Source organism: Uloborus diversus, chromosome 7, assembly GCF_026930045.1.
Source record: "Uloborus diversus isolate 005 chromosome 7, Udiv.v.3.1, whole genome shotgun sequence".
NCBI classification, from domain to species: domain Eukaryota; kingdom Metazoa; phylum Arthropoda; class Arachnida; order Araneae; family Uloboridae; genus Uloborus; species Uloborus diversus.
Window position 1 is genome coordinate 27,759,381 of NC_072737.1, and position 20,236 is coordinate 27,779,616.

The following is a 20,236-nucleotide window of genomic DNA, read 5'->3' on the forward strand; positions in this document are numbered from 1 at the left end:
ATTTCTTTTTGTAATTAATAGCTTTGTTTCCACCAGTTTATTTTTCATACTGATAATTGTCAGCTTGTTTCTTTCATTTTGTTTTCGCGACTTAGTCTTTCATTGAATCACTTTAATACTTTAAAAGTACTGTTAGTTCATTTTTAGGACAGTTTTTAATCAAAAATACTGTTAGATTATTTTACATTAGAAATAAAATTTACGCTAAATTTGTTTCCTCTTGATGTGTGTGTAGTCCTATCTCTTCCTACTTTTTAAAGTGATTTTTTTCCTTCTTTTTCAAATTTTAATTCCTTATTTCCTACTTCCCCCCAAATCACTTCGGGGTCTGGAATTAGTATTTGTATTAACGATTAAATTTTCCTAATCACTTCTCTTTAAAATTTTGTATTTTAAATATGAATGCAATTTAAAATATTGGAGAAATTTAAAATGGAATTCTAAATTATTAGTTAGCCTTTTCACTATAAGAATTTTAAAATTATCTTTGCTGGCACATTTTGATAAAATGAAGAGAGAAGAATAAACTGACAAAACAAGTTCCATGGTTTGCTTTTAATTTCAAAGCATTTTCATTTGCATACAAAACACATAACTAAAAAATGTCTGGAGACTTTTAGAAGACAGTATGGTTTTAAAAGGTTTTTTCCCTCCATTATAGAAGTACTTTTTAAATCTTTATTAAAATCTGGTCTTCAGATTATTCTAAAATCAAATCAATATCAATTATTAATTATTATGTAACTGAATGGGTCATATTTTTATTGAAAGAGTGTGCAATGATTGAATTTATTTTCACTACTTGAAATTATTTTTCTGTAATTCTAGAGCATGCTAAAAAATGGTTTTTTGATATTTAATTTGATTTTAATTAATTAGTCACTGATAATCAAACATACTAGGTAACATTTTTATGAAAGCTGGCAGAAAAGAAAAAAATGCATTATCACATGATTGTCACAGTGCCAAACGCTCTTATGCACATGAACAAAATTATTTGAAATGACGCCATCTGTATCCATGATTTTCACTGCCAATGGGGCTGGTATAGATCTAGTGCAACCCTGATCTAAGAGGTTTATTTTAAAATTATATCTTTTTATGTATCTGTGATAAAGCTTTTGTGTATATAAATTTACAAAATTTTAATGATTCATTATGTCAATTTATTTAAAAAAAATTAAATACATATTGAAAAAGCAAATAAGGGTGTATGAACAGACCAGCAAAAATACATAGACCAGTAAAATTTTATAGTTAATGGTCTGTTGATTTTGTAAAAAATTCCTGCCCACGTTATTATAATAAGATGTTTTTTTTTTTTGGTTTTATATTTTGTTGGTAAAATAAGTTTATCACTTTTAATCTCTTTTTACAGGTTTACTGATCCTAATTATGTTGGCTTGAAAAAGTAACAATGGATTTTAGTGATTACACTCTTCCAAAAATTAATGAATGTACTCAAACTATTTCACAGTTGAATCCTGTAGCACAAACTTCTGTTTTGTCCAACACTTTATCCAACACATATCAAAATAATGTAGACAAAAGTTTGGATTCTCTCACTCTTACCAACAATCATGATATGCTCGAAAACCCCGACAGCCCGCCTCAGCATGACACTAGCAAGTAAGAATATTGGGTTTTCTTTTTTGTTTCAAAAAGTAAATCTGTGTGCTGTAAAAATTTTTTTTAGTTATTTTCAAAATAAAAAGTACTCCTAAAGAATTTTATTTGCATTTCTTTTTCTTTCTCTCTCACTTTTTTTACTCTTATCTTCCTGAAATATAAGTATTTTAAATATTTATCTTTTTATGCACCTTGTAAATAACAAGTGTTTGTCTTCACATAGTAATTTGTGAAGTTATTTTCCAAATAAAATTACTGTATGATTTTATGAAAATAAAGTATGATTTTATTATGCACTTTTCGAAAGACATTATTTGTGTGAATTGGTTGGTACCTTAGGTAGGAAAAAAACATCTTTATTTTATGCTTTCCATTTTTTGTAGATTTAAGACAGTAAGATTTTCTCAAGCAATCTGTGAATTCAAAATTTAGATGTTGAATGTAAAATTGCAAGATGCGGAAAATAGTGAAATAATATTGCAACTTTTTCTGCCTCTGAAAACTTTGTGATCCCTTCCACGTATAAGATTTTAAGCCTCTTGAGTTTAATTGTTATGTATTCAATGTTAAAACAAAAAACTTTATGTTTAAAAACTATTTCTGTAATTAATAAGTTTACTTTAAACCCCTTTACTAATTCCAGAGGCAGCACAGAAGAACAACATTTATGTCAGTACTGTGATCGAGTCTATCCATCCCGAACCAATCTATCAAGGCATATTTTTAGAGTTCATCGCCTACCTTCTAAGAAGAAATCAAATGACGATTTAAGTAAGTGTGCTGTATTAATTTATTTATTTTAGTGACTGATTTAAGGATTTCATACTAAATGATATTTTCCCGAAGAAAGTAATTTTCAAGCTTTAAATTTTTTCCTAAAAAGTGGTTTTAAAAAAAATGCTTCTGTGCAGACCATTATAGCACACGAAAAATTACACTATTGTTTATTATTTTACAAACAGGAATCAATAGAGAAACTGAACATAGAAACTGGCAATTGAATATTTGTTAACACATTTATTTTAGTGATTTATTTCAAGACTTCTAATTAAATTATATTTTCCCAAGGAAATTAATTTTCAAATTTTCATTTTTCTAAAAAATAATTTAAAAAAAACTTACCTATGTGGTGTGCACACCATTACTAACATAAAAAAAATAATACAGTGGGACCCGCTTAATTGGACCACTGGTTAATTGGACCTGTCGTTTATTCGGACCAAATCTTGAAGAACCGAAACAAATCCCGTTGCACAAGCCTAATATTATTTGCTTATTGGGACCAAAAATTCGCTTAATCAGACCAAAGAACATGAAAACAAATTGGAAAAAATCTAGAAATTGCCCACTAGTGCTTTTGTGACTTTTGGTTGTGTTGGTGAACTTTTTGCACTGATGAAGAGGCTCCATTGTAGCCTTGAAATAGCTATATGCTGTATTTTCTGCAAAATTTGTGCTTTATTTTCATTAGTTTTTCACTTTAATCACATTGTAGCACAAAGCTTATATGATAATTTTTCATTTAATATAGTTTATAATTTGCTTCATGATAAATACAAAAGTAAAATTTTTCCCATCCAAAATTGATAGAAAATATTATTTTATCTGCTCCAAAATCTGCACTAAGAGCACGAATGTTTATACATATGTTAATGTATTACTGTGTTGCCTTCATATTGAGTAAAGAGCTTTTCTGGATCCCCTCCTTTTTATTTTAATTTTCAATGAGAAACATTTTATATTGTGTTATGTAATTAGTGTAATACTTCCTTTCAATTTCAGCAAATGAATCTAAAGGTGCAATTTGTTATGAAGAAGGCTGCGACAACCAAAAATTCAAAAGCACCACAGAACTGCGCAATCATCTTGTAAATCAACATAACTTCATTTTCCAAGTTGTAAAAAATGAACTAGAAACTGAACAGGAGTTTATAACATGGAAAAAAAATACAGAGGAAACTTGTAATATAAAGTGGGTAAAACAGGCTGCCAAGAAAAAAGCATCTGGTTGTACGGTTGTAACATACATTTGCCATAGAAGTGGTAAATTTCGTAGCAATGGTGCCCGACGGAGAGCGTTAAAATCATGTAAAATCGGACATTTTTGCACTGCATACTTGAAAGTAGTGATATTAGGTGATAACAAAGGATATCAAGTTGAACTATATCCTGATCATTATGGCCACGATGTTTCTTCTTCAGAGGACAAAAAAGTTAAAGTTCAAGTAAGTAGATTTACACATTTTAATTTAAACCTTTTTAATTAACACATTGTTATATGTTAATGTTATGCATTCTATGTTTAATGTGTGAATGACACTAGTGTTTTCTTTTGTTTTATCTCATTTAATTTTTTAAGCAACTTCTTGTTTTCAACAGAAAAGACTTTATTTAAAATGTATGTTAAAATTGTCTGAAATTTTCCTTATTTCAAGTAAGGCTTTTTTTTTCTTAGATTATTTTCCTAACTAATATATATTTGACACTCAAATTTACCCATTCTTTGGGACCATTAAAAGCGTTCATAAAAAAATAGCATTGTTCGATTAACAAAATTTTCAGACTAACAAGCTGTTCGTAAATTAGAGGTTTAAAATCTGACATCAACACTAAAATTTTCCCAATTTTCTATTTTTTGCAGTTGATAAAACATCACTTTAATATGTATAATACTTTTCTTACCAATTCGATCCAACGCATTTGAAAATAAAATGTTACATCTAAATGTCAAGATTCACAGTCGCCGCTCGCTGCATGGTTTGAACCTAGTTTGAAAAAGTGGTGACCTTAAAAAAATCCTCAGTCGCAATTTTTCCTAGTTGTCGCCTGTTGTTCCTAGCAAAAAAATCTTGGGATGAACAGGAATTATGCACAAACTCAAGAGGGTGGAAGAAAATAAATCCCTTTGGAAGCATACACCCGAGGATAAACACATCAAGGAAGATTGTTTTTTGACCAGAACGGCAATACATGTGAAACATAGACTCCATATTTGGTCACTAACAAGATGGAAGCAGGCAAAGTGCTTAAGTGCTTAAGTTTGCAAAAACAAAGCAGAATTTGATGTTTATTCAAATGCAAACTAGATATTTATAACAAAAAATGTGCTGTAAAGCATTTTAATTAATTATTTATTTATTTTTTATTATTTACAAGTTTTCTTGAGAAATGAAAAATTTTGTATTTAAAATTTCATCTTATCCTTACTGCATTGGACATTAATGTGCTAAAAGCTATAACAGTTCAATTAAATTCATATTTAATGAGGATTTTACATTTTATAATTATTTTTATGCTACAAATTCAAAAACCTAAATCTTAATTTTTAGGGCAGTCGCCATATTTGGTCACTTCCAAGATGGAAGCAGGCAAGATTTTTCAAGTGCCTAAGTTTCCAAAAGTAGAATTGATGTCTATTGCAATACAATGCAAATTATTGAACATTACGCAAAATGTACCGTATTTTTTCTCCTGGATTATATTCATTATTTTCTGGAAAAATGCAAAATTTTTTCCTTCAAATATTATCTTCAGAATATTATTTTATCCATATTGCTTGGACGCTAATGTGCTAAAAACTTACTCTTTCTTCTAAATTTTTTTTGAGGGGTTTTAATTAGTTGAATTACTTTCATATCTTAAATTTTTCACGTTAGTCGCCATGTTTGGTCATTTGCAACGTGGAAGCAGACAAAACTACTTAACTGCTTAAGTTTCAAAAAACATAATTGGATGCCTCTCTCAGTGCAAACTACTGAAAAAAAAAAACATAAAAAAGGCCAGAAATAATGTTTTTTTTTTTAAATTAGTTATTTTCTGGAAAAGTGAAATTTTATCAACAAAATTGTATTTTTTGTAAATTTCATTTGAAATGCAGTTTTCTGCCGACTTTTCATTGATTTATTCAGGCCTGGATCTATAAACTTTGGGCCCCCTTGCAACAAAATCTGTAGGGCCCCTCCCCAGAGGCAAGCAGTATATATTAGCATGGTTAATAAGTCTTAGTGCCAGTTTGCTTCCATTTTGTCTTCAATTTCTTGAGCTGTTGGGTCCCTTAGGGATGTGGGACCTCCTGCATTGCAGGATCTGCGGGTATGCAGATCCAGGCCTGGATTTATTTATCTATTTATTTTGGAAAAAAAAAATTGCATGTTCATAGCTTTTAAAATGTAATTTAGTAAAGTTCTATTCATTTGTTTTTTCATGAAAGTAGTAAAAACTCCTCTCCCATTTTATACTTTAACACTCGGCGATAGTGGTGGCCACCAAGTTTTTTGGGTCTAGTGGCTACTGGCCACTTAGAAATTTTCTGAATCTTGACCTTTAGTTACTGCAGAAATTATAAAGATTTTAAATGTTTGGATTTTAGGTCAGTAGATTTGAGAGTTGACTGTATTATAGAGTAGTTATTGAAAAGACGAAATTCAGATTTTGTAGGTTTTTCCTCCCAGTTTGTACCAGTTTTGATTTAAAAAAAAAGAACCCCAAAATATAAAATTTGAAATGTAAAGTTTGATGTGTAGAGATAACTCAAACAACCCAATGTTCATTATAATGAGACAGGGGTCTGGCCAGAGGATATTTGGGTCCGTTAATGGACCCTTCACAAAAATCCGATCAACCAAAACGGACCTTTCACAAAATCCTGATCAACCAAAACGGACCCTTCACAAAATGCTGATAAACAAGAATGAATTTTTCACAAATTGTTTAGTGAAAGAGCAAATCTGAAAGCAAAATAACGCTTATTAAACCCAAACCGATAATTTTTGGAACCTTTTTTAAAGTCAAATTAGAGGGATCAGCTTATACAAAATCTGCTAATTTTACAAAGAAAAAAAAATCGGCACTCTTGTGATGCTTCCATTTTCTTTTATGTGTCAAAAATTAAAATGCTGAATCGATGGTTTAACTTTTTTTTTGCTTCAACTGATATTAATGATATGTTTTTCACAGATATTAATGATATGTTTATCATAGCACTCTAAAATGCAGTTTTGAAATAATTTTACCAAAAATTTTTCTTTTACAAGCCGTTTTAATACTTTTCATACCTTCACTTTGAGAATAGCGATCTCTTTGCATCTGCTATGGGAATCCGATTTTTTGAATTTTTGATGTTTAGTACGCTTTGTTAAGTGGTAAACAAATAAAATCTCTTTTTATTTTTGTTAAAATCACGGAATTTATAAGTTTTAAACGAAATTCTGTGCTTTTTAAGAGTGTCTTGGGTCAAAAAATTAAATGCTGAACCCTTGTCTTGTTTTTTTTTTTTTTTTTTACAATTATTTTAAATGCTGTACAGAAATGTTTCTAGTATAATTTAGCATAATGTAGAATGGTAGATAAATATTGCTACTTGAGAGAGCGATGCCCCCCCCCCCGCCAAATACTAGAAAAACACCCCCAGAATGATATTCTTAACATAGAAGAGGAAAACACTCAACTTTAAGTTTAAATGATGCAGTTTGCGCCCTCTATAAATTCTAAAAATTCGTTTAAACAAAAAAAAAAACCTTTTTTTTTTTGCGAAATTATTTGATTTTTCACAAAATTAATTCACTTTTCACAAAATTATTTGATTTTTCACAAAAAAACGGACCCTGTGAAAAATCCTGGACAGACCCCTGTGAGAGAGATTCAACTAGAAACATGAGGCTTTCATTTTGTGTCCTACTGTATGTATAACTTTATTGCCAGTAGACAATAGGTTTGGTTATATAAGGTTTTATTTAATTCATTTTGCCGCTGTTCAAATAAAAATACTCTTAAACGAGTTCCAGACACTTATCACTTTGCTGTCAAAGTAAATTCTATGACAACCCCATTACAGGGTTGCTCCCATTACAGCATTTTACCAAAAATGATCCATCCACTGTATTATTGCAGCCAAATTTATTGGTCATAAAAGTTCTTGCCTGTAGGTCAGATTTTACCCATTTTTGCTTGTAAGTTGGTTGTTTTGCTTGTTTCTTTGTTTGCTCATTATCCTGGCTGTAACCAGAACATGTTTTCTTGGAGAATTCTTTCATTTTTTTTATCTCCTAATATAAGTCACTATTTCCCAAAGTACCATGATATCTGTCTTTATGATAGAATATATTCACTAAGTAAAACAAATTTGAGGTGAAATTTTATGATAAATGTGAACTGATAATTTATATTAAATTTGTCTCAAAGATCAAAAACTAGCTATTAAAAATAACGATTATTAGGGTTGGTTGGGGTAAGTGGGACCCCTTTTGAGAATAGTTCGTTTTTGGAACCTTATACAAAAGTTTTGAAACAAAAAAGTTTAAACTTATTTAAATATTCTTAACGATTATATTTTTTAAAAAATTGGATGTGTGTCCCACTTACCCCATAGTAAGGAGTAAGTAGGTCGCCCCCTTTTATTTAAATTTAAATGAAGCATATCTAAAAAGGGGTAATGGGGGGAGGGATCTTACATGATAAAGTATGTAAATTTTTACTGTGAAATATTTTTTTTGTAAATGCATCCATTTATGAGATATTTACTGTCTTTTAAATGTGTATCACGGGAAAGTTTAAAACGAGAAACAAAACAAAAAAGTTGTGAAATTAATTGAAAGCCTACAGGGATGTATTTCACTTTTACATATAAAGGTGTGTTTAATGAGCTTAATACAGTTGATTAAGATAAATTTGAGTTAAATTTGCCAAAACTATAAGTTGAAAAAGAAATTGGAAACACTAAATGACTGCATCTATGTAAAGTTGGCTAAGAGAAAGAACCATTATCGCTTCATCCTCAGTAATTATTCCAGCATCATCTACACTATGCCTATATAAAGTCACTATTTCTATTCGTTCTTGCAAATTCAACAGTATTTTTTGATATGTATCATCAACTTCCAACATTAGACCTACTTAAATCTTGATGATTTTCGGTCATGTATATTTTACAAGTACATAATCACAAGCTTTAGCAGTTTCTGTATCTAAACTATCAATTCCTACTAAATCATCATAGTCGTCCTATATTTCACCAATACAAATATTTAATCAGAGTTCCTTTTGATTTTGAAATCCCTTCTATTATAGGGGGACCCACTTACCCCGTATGGCAAAAATGTACAGGGTAAGTGGGACCCCTCCTCTTACACACTTATTAATAATATTATATGCAAAAATTCTTGTTGCTGTATGAACTTAATGTGAAAAATTAATTATCATAAAAAATAATAGAAACTAACCTAGAAACACTTATTTGAAAAATGTTGCTTGAACTCGCAAAAAGGTTTTTTTTCAGAATTGTTTTTTGACTAAATGCTATGACCTAGAAAAAAAATTCCATGAATCCCAAATATGTGGAAAACCAATCACTGTCATGAAATTTTACATGATTTGTGCAAAAAAGTTTGAAAACTTTATCCATAATTCAGTTTTAGGGGGGTGACCCTACTTATCCCAGGCACCCACTTACCCCAACCAACCCTATAAGTGTAATTTATTGTGCGATTTGATTTGCATTCTCTATTAACTCAAGTTTTGATCCAAATTTTGTTAAGTGCATGAACAATTTGAACTTGACTTTTAAATTTTAAAATCCACAAACACAGGCAATTTGTTGTCGAGTATTGTAACCTAATATTTTATGGCACAGTGAAGAAACTGAGAACTATTGACTTTAAGCCTTATTGGCAGTTCTGGTGATTGAAACCTGGTAATATATTACCAGTCTTGTAAGAACTATTTTGCTCTCTCCCTGGAGAAAAATTTTCTCTGGGGGCCTAATTTAAAGGTTTTCTTATGGCTTATCATACATTGTACTTCTGATTTGAATGTGTTAAATATAGTCGGGTCCTGTGCTTTTTTAAAAAGTCATTTCTTGCTTCTGATTAATTAAAGGTCTTTAGAAATGCCCTCCCCCCTCTTTATTTTACAAGCTTCTCATTTCTTTGTTTTTCTTTTACTTAGGTTGCAAAATGCTTGAATACTCCTGTTAGAGGAGTTATCCTGGGTACTACTGGTGTTCTTTTTGAAAATGGGAAATATGAAGCTATAAAGGGATCTGTAGTTGGAGTAGAAAGGTTATATTTTTATTTATATCTGTTCTCTAAGTTGGTATATGTACTTCTCCCTTGCATACTTATTTATTCATTTATTCATTAGTAAGTGAAGTTTGAGCTGATAGGTCTGCTTTTCTAATTTTCTACCTCCCCCCCCCCCCCCCCCATCAAAAGATTTACAATTTAGTCTATTTTTTATTTTTATGTTAATTACTTATTACTAATCATTCTTGTTTTTTATTTTAATATTTAGGTAGTAACCACTTTTTGATCTCAGTATGACCTTGACCTAGGGTTACTTAAAGTTTTATAATTGTCAACTTCTGATATGTTTAACTTGTCATGAGTAATATAGAAGCATGAATAAATGTACAAATAATCAGAAAAATGATGTTATCATTGTGAGAGCGCAAAATTTTTAAAGGTTGTTTGAGTCAGACGGTTCAGCATACTCCAAAAAAATCGACCAATATACTATGATCAAGACTGGCCAATGTGCCCCTACGTCGACTGAGCCCCAGCTTCTCTTACTTCATTTAATTATTGGAATAGCTTTTAGAAAATTTGTTTAAAGCACAAATTTGCAGTTTTATTTGCTAGCTGTTGCTGATCTGTCAATACCACAAAGCTATTCTCTTATGATTTACAATTGAGGCAGAGAGAAGCAAAGGGATGCAAGTGGACTATTTTAAATTTCGAGTAAAACACGTTTAAAGATCAGATCCTAGGTATGTTTTCATTGATTTTTTTTTCTAAATCATGCTGTACAGCAGCACCTACCAGGGCTACTAGCACAATCTCTTGCCCCAAGACAGAGGAGTGGTTCACCTACCATGTGTACTGGTTATCTCCAAATTTTTAATTTTACCACTTGTGTTCCTTTGCTTCTCACTACCTCAATTGACATTCCTTTGGTTATTCTTAAAAATCATATAATCCACTATAATATTAAAATCTGTTCGCGTCTGTCTGTCTGTCTGTCTGAAGATCTATCTTCTCGAGAACCGCTGCGAATTGGGAGTCAAACGAGATACCGATCAATTCGAAATTTTCCAAAGAAAACAATAGGACCAATTTCGTAATTGTGCGACTTTAATTAATGGATATATTAATTAAAACGTTAATTAACATAACGTTATTCAGGAATTTTTATTTCTTTCCTGTTGCCATTTTGCATATGGCTGAGCAAGTAAAATTCTTTTAATTGTTTTAAAAGAGATTTTTTGGCTGCTGTCCAAATCTTAAAACAACGTTTCCATCTAGAATTTCATTTTAAATTAGTTTAAAATTGGTTGCTCTATTCGGAAATAGCCTTTATTTTATCGCGTTTTTTTTTTTTTTTTTAACATTCCACGTTCTTAACTCTTTTCAGCATATGAAAGTTGTTTCTTTAGCTATGTTTATTGACTGTAGTGTACGTTTATCATTCACCGGCCTCATATTTTGGTACATTTAGGATGTACGACTAATTATGTTTATTTAGTAGATCTTTTTCCTGTCACATGGGTAAGTTTTCAAATTGTAAAAACTCTCTTTTTCCTTCCTGTTTATATATTTGAAATACAGTTTGTATCGTGAAAAGAACATGTTAAATTAAGAATGTTTGGATTTCTTTAAGTGAAACAAAGTTGAACAAAAAAGATTGTGTTTAAGGATTTTAACTAAAGCTAGATTGGAATCAGATGACTTGGTATTAAATTAATGCTTATTGGTATTTATTTAGTCTCGGTGCTTTAGTTTCACGTAATCAACCAAAAAGTGTGTGTCATTTTATGTAAAAAGCTGATTGTAAATATACATAAATATTTCAGGTATAGCCTATCAGATGTAATTCATTTTAACATGAGCACAGATTATAGTTGATAATGCATATATTTTCATCTTTTGTGCTAATTGAAAATACTCATTATTTTTATCATTGATAACAATGATTAACGTTAAAGAGATTTTTGCCAAAAATATGCTCTACTGGTGTTTTGCAAACATTGCATTACGCGTATTTATTTACTCCTTAGTACTTTGGAAACTGATGTCAGAGTAATACAAAAACATGAATTGGATATCTCTTTCATTTTTTAAGTAGCCCGTGCAACGCCGGGCACGCAGCTAGTTTATTATTATTTGATGATATTATGTGAATAATATTAATATGATCCATTGATAATTTTATGTAAGTAATGTATGACATTATTTGATAACTAGATGTAAATAGTATTAATGCGATCGAGACTGGTTAATGTGTCCCTAAATTCCCCAACTTCTCTTATTTTATTAAATATTGGAATAGCTTTTGAAAAACTTATTTAAAGCACAAATTTGCAGTTTTTTTCGTTAACTATATTGCTGATCTGTTAATACCACAAAGGTATTCTCTTATGCTTTACAATTGACACTCCGTTGGTATAGGTTATTTTAAAAATCACATTTATTTTTATTATAACTTGTATACTTAATTTTTGCATTGGATTTGCACAAGCAGCTCATATTTTATTGAGCAATCACGATTGCTTATTGCTTTCATTTGACTGTTTTTGGCGTCCTATCATTTTATTTTCCCACCGCCACCCTCCGCCCCCTCACCGTCGACTGTCTCCTCACGATGCTGTTCCTACAGCGAAAGCCCTCTCCAGGTTGCATTCATGTCCTACACACACGCGCATGCACACACAACTGCACACATACACACACACAATCGCATACACACATGCATACATACAGACACCTTCCCACACATTCATGCCTGCACACAGACACAAACACATATGCCTACACATACATACACATACCCCCCCACACACACACATTCATACACACAACTACCCACACACTTATGCCAGCACACAGACACAAACACACATGCCTACACACACATACCCCCTACACACAAACACACATACCCCCCATACACAAACACACGCCTACATACACACACTCGTGATTGCGAAAAACATAATTTGAATTCAAAATGTCAAAATTCAAATTATTATTTTTTTTAAACTTTATCTTTATTTAACTGTCCTCATAGTGAAAGTTTGCAAAACTAATTACTTATTCCATGAGTGCCAATTGATTTTCTGCTTGAAAAATTTGAACTGTTTTTGTCGTGTTTAATTCTACTTTACTATTAGTGCAGATTAATATAGCTTTTGCTTCTATTTAATCTAAACTTTTAAGCATCAATTTTTCCATAAAAATATAATTAAAAAAGAAGAAAGAAGTAACTGAATTATGAATCATTTGATTTTAAAGTTTTGTTTTCTGCTCATGTTTTCATCTTAATGTTTCACATTTATTTGACATTAAGAAAACTAATACCTTTTTTTTGTGTATCCTTTAGGCTACGGCAACTTGGGATTGCTGTCAAATTCATGACAAATGATTCAAGGAGGACACCTATGGAGTTATTGAAAAAGTTACAATCTTTAGGGTTTAGTGTTGCAGAGGATGAAATTTCTTCTCCTATACCTGTTGTAATAAATACCTTATTAACTCTTGGTTTACGGCCGTTTTTAATGGTTCATCAAGGTATTGTCCAAACTTTATATATTTTTTGAAAACTGCAGCTTTTATTTTGTTCATTTCAATCTAATTTATAATTTGTATTTATGTCTAATTTAGACACTAATGAAGCTCAAAATTTGCATATTTAAGGTAAATGTGTTTTGAAGTTACATATGAATGTTCTTTCATCCAAAAAATTGTCTTTTGAGGGATTTAATTTCTAACAAAAGAAAGTGCAATAGTCCTCAGAGCCTATTTTTGTACATAAAAGCATAATTGTGCCTAAAATGCTAAAAATTCATATAAAATTGAAAGTTGAGAAATTTTGTAAATTGAATTTTGGTGCAGAAGTTCAGCTGATGAGAAGTTTCAGTGGCCCTGATCTTCTGAGTTGAAAAAAAGGTTCCTTGTAACTCTGAAGCACATGGTGCAGTTACAGTTTGGAGTGATGTTCCCATTAATATTTTTTTGAGAGTATCTCCCAGCATAGTAAAATTTTTGTACCTAGCCTATTTCTGTACCTAAATATCTCAAATTTCGCCTAAAATGCTATAAACTCATACAAAATTGAAAAGTTGAGAAATTTTATTTGAGAAAGTTTGAAAATTGAATTTTGGTGCAGGAGTTCAGCTCCCAGGCTGTGGTCTTCTGCGTTGAAAAGAAGGTTCCTTGTAACTCTGAAGGCAGATAAAATTTCTAGTTTGACAATGCCTTTGGCTTTCAAAGTATGCTCAAAATAAGAAAAACCTTGGCGAGAATTTGCATTGGAGTAAGATCCGCATACGTTTTATAGTTTTGTACACAATAAAAAATGGTGTGTCAATCGGTATAATGAACATCTTATTTGCACTAAAAATAGCTTTGTGTTTCTGTTCAATATAATTTATTTCATATTGATGATTAAATAAAAATATTTTGTACTGTGACAAACTTGCGGTTTGAGAACCTCTTAGAGTTGAACAGAACTATGAAATATGTTTAATGTGGCTTTTTGGATCCCTTTGGGGGCCTCTATATCATTAAGACCCTTGCAACTGCAACATGGTAAATCTACCATCAGCATTGTAAACTGATAGCGGATGCTAAAATATTGCTGCAAAATTACAGCAAAACACTGATATTATGCTTGGCTCGTGGCATCAAATAGCAATAAGCTGCAAGTAATGTTCAACAAACTACAGCCAAATGTTAACAGTTTTGAGAAATATTATTCTTTTTTTTATTTTAAATAGGAAAAGTTTCAGGTCTACCAGATTTCGGAATTCTAAAATTAAGATCCTTTACCGTGTTTTTAAACTGTTTTATTAATGGTGTTTCCCTTTCCCTCTAATTAACTAAATGTATCTGTCTTATATCATCCTTTTAAGATTGTGGTCATTGTAAGGCAACAAACACTCCTGTGTATGGAGGGGAAGGTGATTGAGATTTTGAGCAAAAATTGAAATATTTAGTACCTTTTCCTCTGTTTCAATGAAAATGAGTTTTATTGATGTTTTGAATTCTAGATATTCTACCAGCTTTTGATAAACTTGATCAGACCTCACCAAATTGTGTTGTCATTGGCGACATGGGGAACACTGTCTCAGCTGATATGTTTAATAAAGCTTATCAAGTGCTGACTTCCTCTCCAAGTCCGGTGCTTGTGAAATTGGGAAATGAGTATGTATATCTCAAATTTCATTTAATGTCTGAAATGAAATGTAATTTATTGAAGGTACAGTATAACTTTGAGTTAACGATTTCTTCAATTTAATGACGCAATTCATTGGTCCAGATATTTGACTGCATTGAAAGACTATGCTCCTCGATTTAACAATATCCTTGATTTAATGATAACTTTTTCCAGTCCCTTGACAATCGTTAAATGGGGGGTTATACTGTATATAAAACTTCTATATTTTTCAACATTGAACGGATAGGTTATAAGTTTTCTCAGAAAGATGAAGTTGTTCAGAATTTTTGATAACACAGTGAAATCCCATTTCAACGAAGTAAATTTTCAGTCCCGATGTCATTTCTACTGCATTGCTTCAATTCCATTACAATGAAATTCCCGTTACAATAAACAAAATTAGCAGATCCTTGAAGTTCCTTGTAACGGGATTTCACTGTATTCTTCTTCTGTGTGAGGACATAGCTTTGTAAAAAAAAACTTCTCCCCTCTCCTCCTATGGCTGTATTTTCTTCACTGGTTGTAAATTTGAAACATATATATTGAACTTTCATTTCAAATTCATATCATACAGCATTGCATTCAACAATGATCACTTGATAACTTTTTTAAAACTGAAGAAAAAACACTCCCTTAATATTAATTATATGATTAATTTATCAATTTTTTTTTTTTTTTTTGAAACAAAAAGTTGTCTATGAAAAGCAAGACAAAACAAAAAAGCATCATGAAAATGGATACTAGTGTGTAGAAAAATAGATTTGATTAGCTCTGAACAAATTTCTTGTTCTACTTTCAAATTATATATATGAAATATTTTTCATAACTTGATGTTATATTATTTCATATTTGAGAAAATGTTCTTTGGGGGGAAAAATCAAATAAAAATACTGAATTGAAAATTTAGATAGTTCTTTATATTTTTCACTTTAAAGTAACTAAAAAACTATTAATGATCAATTTTACTTCAATATATTTTTTTTTTATTTTAATTCGCCCAAAATATGTGCCCTAAATTTGAACAGAATATATGCAATGCATTTCAATTTAATAGCTAATATATATTGTACCAATGCTTTGCTTTTCAGAAAGTACTATAAAGAAAAAAATGAGTTAGTCCTTGGTGCTGCATCATATGCTGCTGCCTTAGAGGTACATTATTGATTATTTATTATTATTATTTATTTTTTCCATGAAAGTCCAATTCTTTATGAAACCATTAAAATGAATTTGGAGATTGCACTTTTGTTGTTGATACGCATTGTACTCGTTGGTGTAACTTAATTTGCACAGGAGCACAGTACCTGTACTTCTTTTCATTTTTATGTGAACTTTTATGTACCAGTTGTGATTCAGACTATTTATGTATGAAAACAATTCTGAATATAGGGCTCCTATATGCATTTGCTCAAAACTAAGTTCTGTTTGTCGGCAATGAAATTGCATTATATTTAAAGTACCATCAGTAAATATAGGGTTAAATTTCAAGAAAAGAAGAAACAGCTGGTTTATATATATGTATACACCTAGCTGCAGAAATAACTTTTACTATCATGTCTATATTTCTTTGTTATAAGAACCATAAAACTCTGCTTTTACTACAAAATATTTTTTCTATTATGAACTATTTTTCTTTCTCTCCTATTTAGTATGCATGTTCTACAGAAGCCATGGTTGTAGGAAAGCCTTGTTATGATTTCATCATGAATGCTGTGAATGAGATGGGCATTTGCCCTCAGGAGGTAAGCTATGTTCACCTATTTCTATTTATTTATTTATTTAATTTTTATATAGTACTGTAGTTTATTGTTATTAAATTTTGTTTGGCATAGATTCTAATGGTAGGAGATGATATAGAAAATGACATTCAAGCTGCTCAGCGATGTGGAATGAGAGCGATACTCGTAAGAACTGGAAAGTTTAGGTATCTTGATGTTTTTCATAAATTTATTGATCTGTTATTTGTGTCATTAAAAAAATACAAAAGCTAGCTGGAAGTGTTATATTATACAAAGTAAAATATTAGGTTCAATGTTTTCTTTTTTTATTTTTAAGTAATGTCTTGATAATCAAAATGAAAAAAATATGTTTTCTGAACTTTAGACATAATAATTAAATAATACATTTATTGATTCAAGTCGCAGTGAAAAAAAAAATGGTCACTAAATGTAATTTGATAATGACTTAGGGTTCATCGGAAAACACTCGACATAAAAATTGGCCATTCATATGTCATTTTGTAGACATAAGAGAGTCTAGTCAAGCATAAGAAATCTTTATTGTAATGGCAACTCCTTTCTGCATTTATATTTTCTCTTTAGTTTTGTGTAACATGTAACGTTTTTTTTTACAAAATAAACTAAGAATACACACAAACTAAATACTGGTAGCATTAACCTATTCTTATACTTATAAACTTTTTCAGGAAATAAAGCTTTGTATTTTAAGTATTTAGGAATTTTAAGTTAAAGAGTTTTAAAATAAGGCTTTCACATGTTAGATCAAAAAATTATTTTTAAGAAACTGCCTTTGAGTGGCAACACTAACTTGTCGAATTATATTAATGAAAGCTTGCCGTTCCCTTGGATATTGCATTGATTATTTCTTTATTTTAGGTTAGTTTGTTTAATTATCCAACCAGGTTAATGCTTCTGTTCATAGTCACTTACATTTTATCAATACCTTTTGTTTCAGATTTTTAATTTTAACATTTATTTGCTTAAGGGTTTGAATATACATGCCATTTTAAGCAACCATTTAAAAAAATATCCAGGCTTTTCTTGCTACTAATTGCTTTGTTACTAATCATTGTTTAGTCCTATTGAAGAAACACCATCTTTTGTAAAATCTGAAAGATTCCTATCTTCTAATGCAGCGGTAGGCTAAGGAATGAAGAAATAGTCTTAAAAGAGATTTTGAATAAATTTGTGATCAAATGAGGATAAACCCTATTGGTTAAGTCAAAAATCCTCATATAAATGATTGCTGATGATCGAGTAACCCATGTGTTTCAACAGTGAAACTTGCGCCACGTCATGACAATTTGATAATATGATTTGGCAGAGTTTAACATGCAGGGAAAGTCTTTATTGTGACAAGGTTGAACTCGATCTGGCGACTTAACTGTTTTACTGGAAAGACTCATTTTAGGAGAATGAAGAAAAGTAAAAAGGGTCAACAATGACAGATATCTACTGGCGTTAGGGTTAAAACTTGAACTACCAAAATATCACCAAACAGGCAATTGCTGCTTTCAAATGTAGAAGCAAATTTTTATCTGTCATACCATGGTGGGCGACTTTCTAGTTTAAAATGTCATAGTAACTATGAAAAGGGCAGAAATAGTGAGATTGAGATTTTTCAAGAGTGTTTTGTGGTTTTTCAGTTTAAAAAATGATTTAAATCAATTGCTTTCATTCATAGACATCTTGTTAATAAATATTCTTATTTTTTAGAGTTGATGATGCAAAGCATGAAGTAATAAAACCAGATGCTATTGTAAAGAATGTTGCTCATCTGGTTGATATGTTAGTTTTGAAATCGAAAAGGGAAAATTCATCCAAGTGTTCTGACAGTCCTCATAAATATCCACAAGAGCATAAAAAACAAGTTAACAGAAGCCCTAAAGTTATTGAACAACAGCCACCACCTCCTCCCCCTCCTGTTGTTCCTCCTATTCCACAAGTTCCAGTGCACTGCGACATTTTTCCATTTCGCTTTGGGGCAGGACCAGAAGTTAGCTAATGTTTGCTTTAGTTTTGTAAATTTATCGTACTAAAATCATTCATCTCATTTCGTGTTAGTCACTTGAAAACAAGGTTTTCAAATAAAATAATTGTAAATTTCATATTATTCACGCATGGTTTGCTTTTATCTTTCGTACAGATGTACAAAACGTTTTGCCAAAATCATTTTCTTTTCCTTTACCTGATAAAAAGCTGTTAAATATGTAATTTCAAAGTTTTTTTGTATCCATACATTTGATATGTTGTGAAATATTATTTAAACCTGTTATGAAGTTGTTTACTTGTTTTTATTTTGTTGAAATATGTTAGTTGTAAATATTATTTTGAACTTGTAGAGTCTTTACTTTTTTTTTTTAATTTCTTAAATTTAATGTGCAGTTAACACCTTTGTTGTACAAGTTTTCATTTGTTTTTATGAAATATTAAGCAAGTAAAATGTGACATTCATGCAAAAGTTTTTATTGAAAAAATTATTCATATTATTTTCTATTATTGAAATTGGTACGTGTATGTGTTACGGTAAATGTGATAAATCCGGTGATTTTGTATCATCCCCCGTGATTGTTCACGATCCCCACTATAATTGGTAAATGTGATAAATTATTGAATATTTAGCCATATTCATCAAATTTACAGGTTAATGCATACAATCCCGGACTTGTAATGAGGAATGTAATAAAAGTTGTCATTTAGCCAAACTTTGTTTAGTTTGCACAGCTACTTGGCTTTTTTTTATGATGTATAGTATCTACTCTGTGAGGGCTGTATGGTAGAAGCATTTGTCGGCATCTGTACATTTATTGACCATTTTAGTAGGATTTTTACCTACATACAGTAACCCCTCAGTAACACAAACCCTATTAAACTGGATTTTGACCAATCTGGACAGCCATGTACAATGTATAAATGAAATGCGATTCAGCCTAATAATGAATCTTTGTATTCCATATTTTGTATTTTTGTTTCGCATTTTTAAAACTTTTTCTTCAGTTTTATGTTTTATTCTCTTGAATTCAAAAGGCATTTTTTACTGCATACACTAGTTTGGTTATGTACCTTGGCTCAATTTTTCTGTTATTTTGTTTAAACCGTACTTTCATTAGTTCGTACAATGTGGATCCTCTAGTTGTACCAATTATTGAGGTTCTACTGCATTTCTAATGTCTTGCAGGCAAGACCTTTTTTTCTCCCCATGTTTGCTTTCTCGCTTTTATAGTGTTTCTAGTGCTGCAGCATTTCAATTTCAAGTTTTAATGACTGTTATGAACTTAAAAAAGATGAAATAAAAACATGACGATTCGTTAATAAAGGTGAATTATAGTAAAAGCAAAATTCATTGGGAGGGGGGGGGGGGTCAAGAGAGTATCATATAGACTAAAAAGATATGACATAATGAAAGTTTTGTCAATGTTAAAAAACTAAATGAGACAGCTACAATGCTAGATTTTTTTTTTGTGTATTTTAAAGAAATGTTTTTCACAATTCATGTAGCACGTTTAACAGGAGGCCATTGTGGCAGAGACAATATTTAACAAGCCCTAAAGAGGGTACAGAAGTAATACTACCCAGGCAGTTATGTTTTTCAACGTAATGTACAGTATATTATACGTATATAAAGTGGGTCCTATAAAACTATAAAGTAAAATAGTGTTACT

The 20,236-nt window shown here is 30.6% G+C and overlaps 1 protein-coding gene across 1 annotated transcript; it reads left to right on the forward strand.

Annotated features, from left to right (window-relative positions):
• Window positions 1-1,417: 1,417 nt before the first annotated feature.
• Window positions 1,418-18,579, forward strand: LOC129226347 (uncharacterized). The gene is made up of 10 exons (XM_054860950.1): window positions 1,418-1,629; window positions 2,273-2,400; window positions 3,412-3,854; window positions 9,571-9,683; window positions 13,000-13,187; window positions 14,669-14,822; window positions 15,924-15,987; window positions 16,485-16,577; window positions 16,668-16,759; window positions 18,291-18,579. The coding sequence occupies exons 1-10, from the start codon at window positions 1,418-1,420 to the stop codon at window positions 18,577-18,579; spliced, it is 1,776 nt and encodes a 591-aa protein (XP_054716925.1).
• Window positions 18,580-20,236: the final 1,657 nt, after the last annotated feature.

Coding starts and splice junctions, on each gene's coding strand:
- LOC129226347 (XM_054860950.1), top strand. CDS start 1,418: ATGGATTTTAGTGATTACACTCTTCCAAAAATTAATGAATGTACTCAA. Junction 3,855..9,570: donor ACAAAAAAGTTAAAGTTCAA/GTAAGTAGATTT, acceptor TCTTTTACTTAG/GTTGCAAAATGCTTGAATAC. Junction 9,684..12,999: donor TCTGTAGTTGGAGTAGAAAG/GTTATATTTTTA, acceptor TGTATCCTTTAG/GCTACGGCAACTTGGGATTG.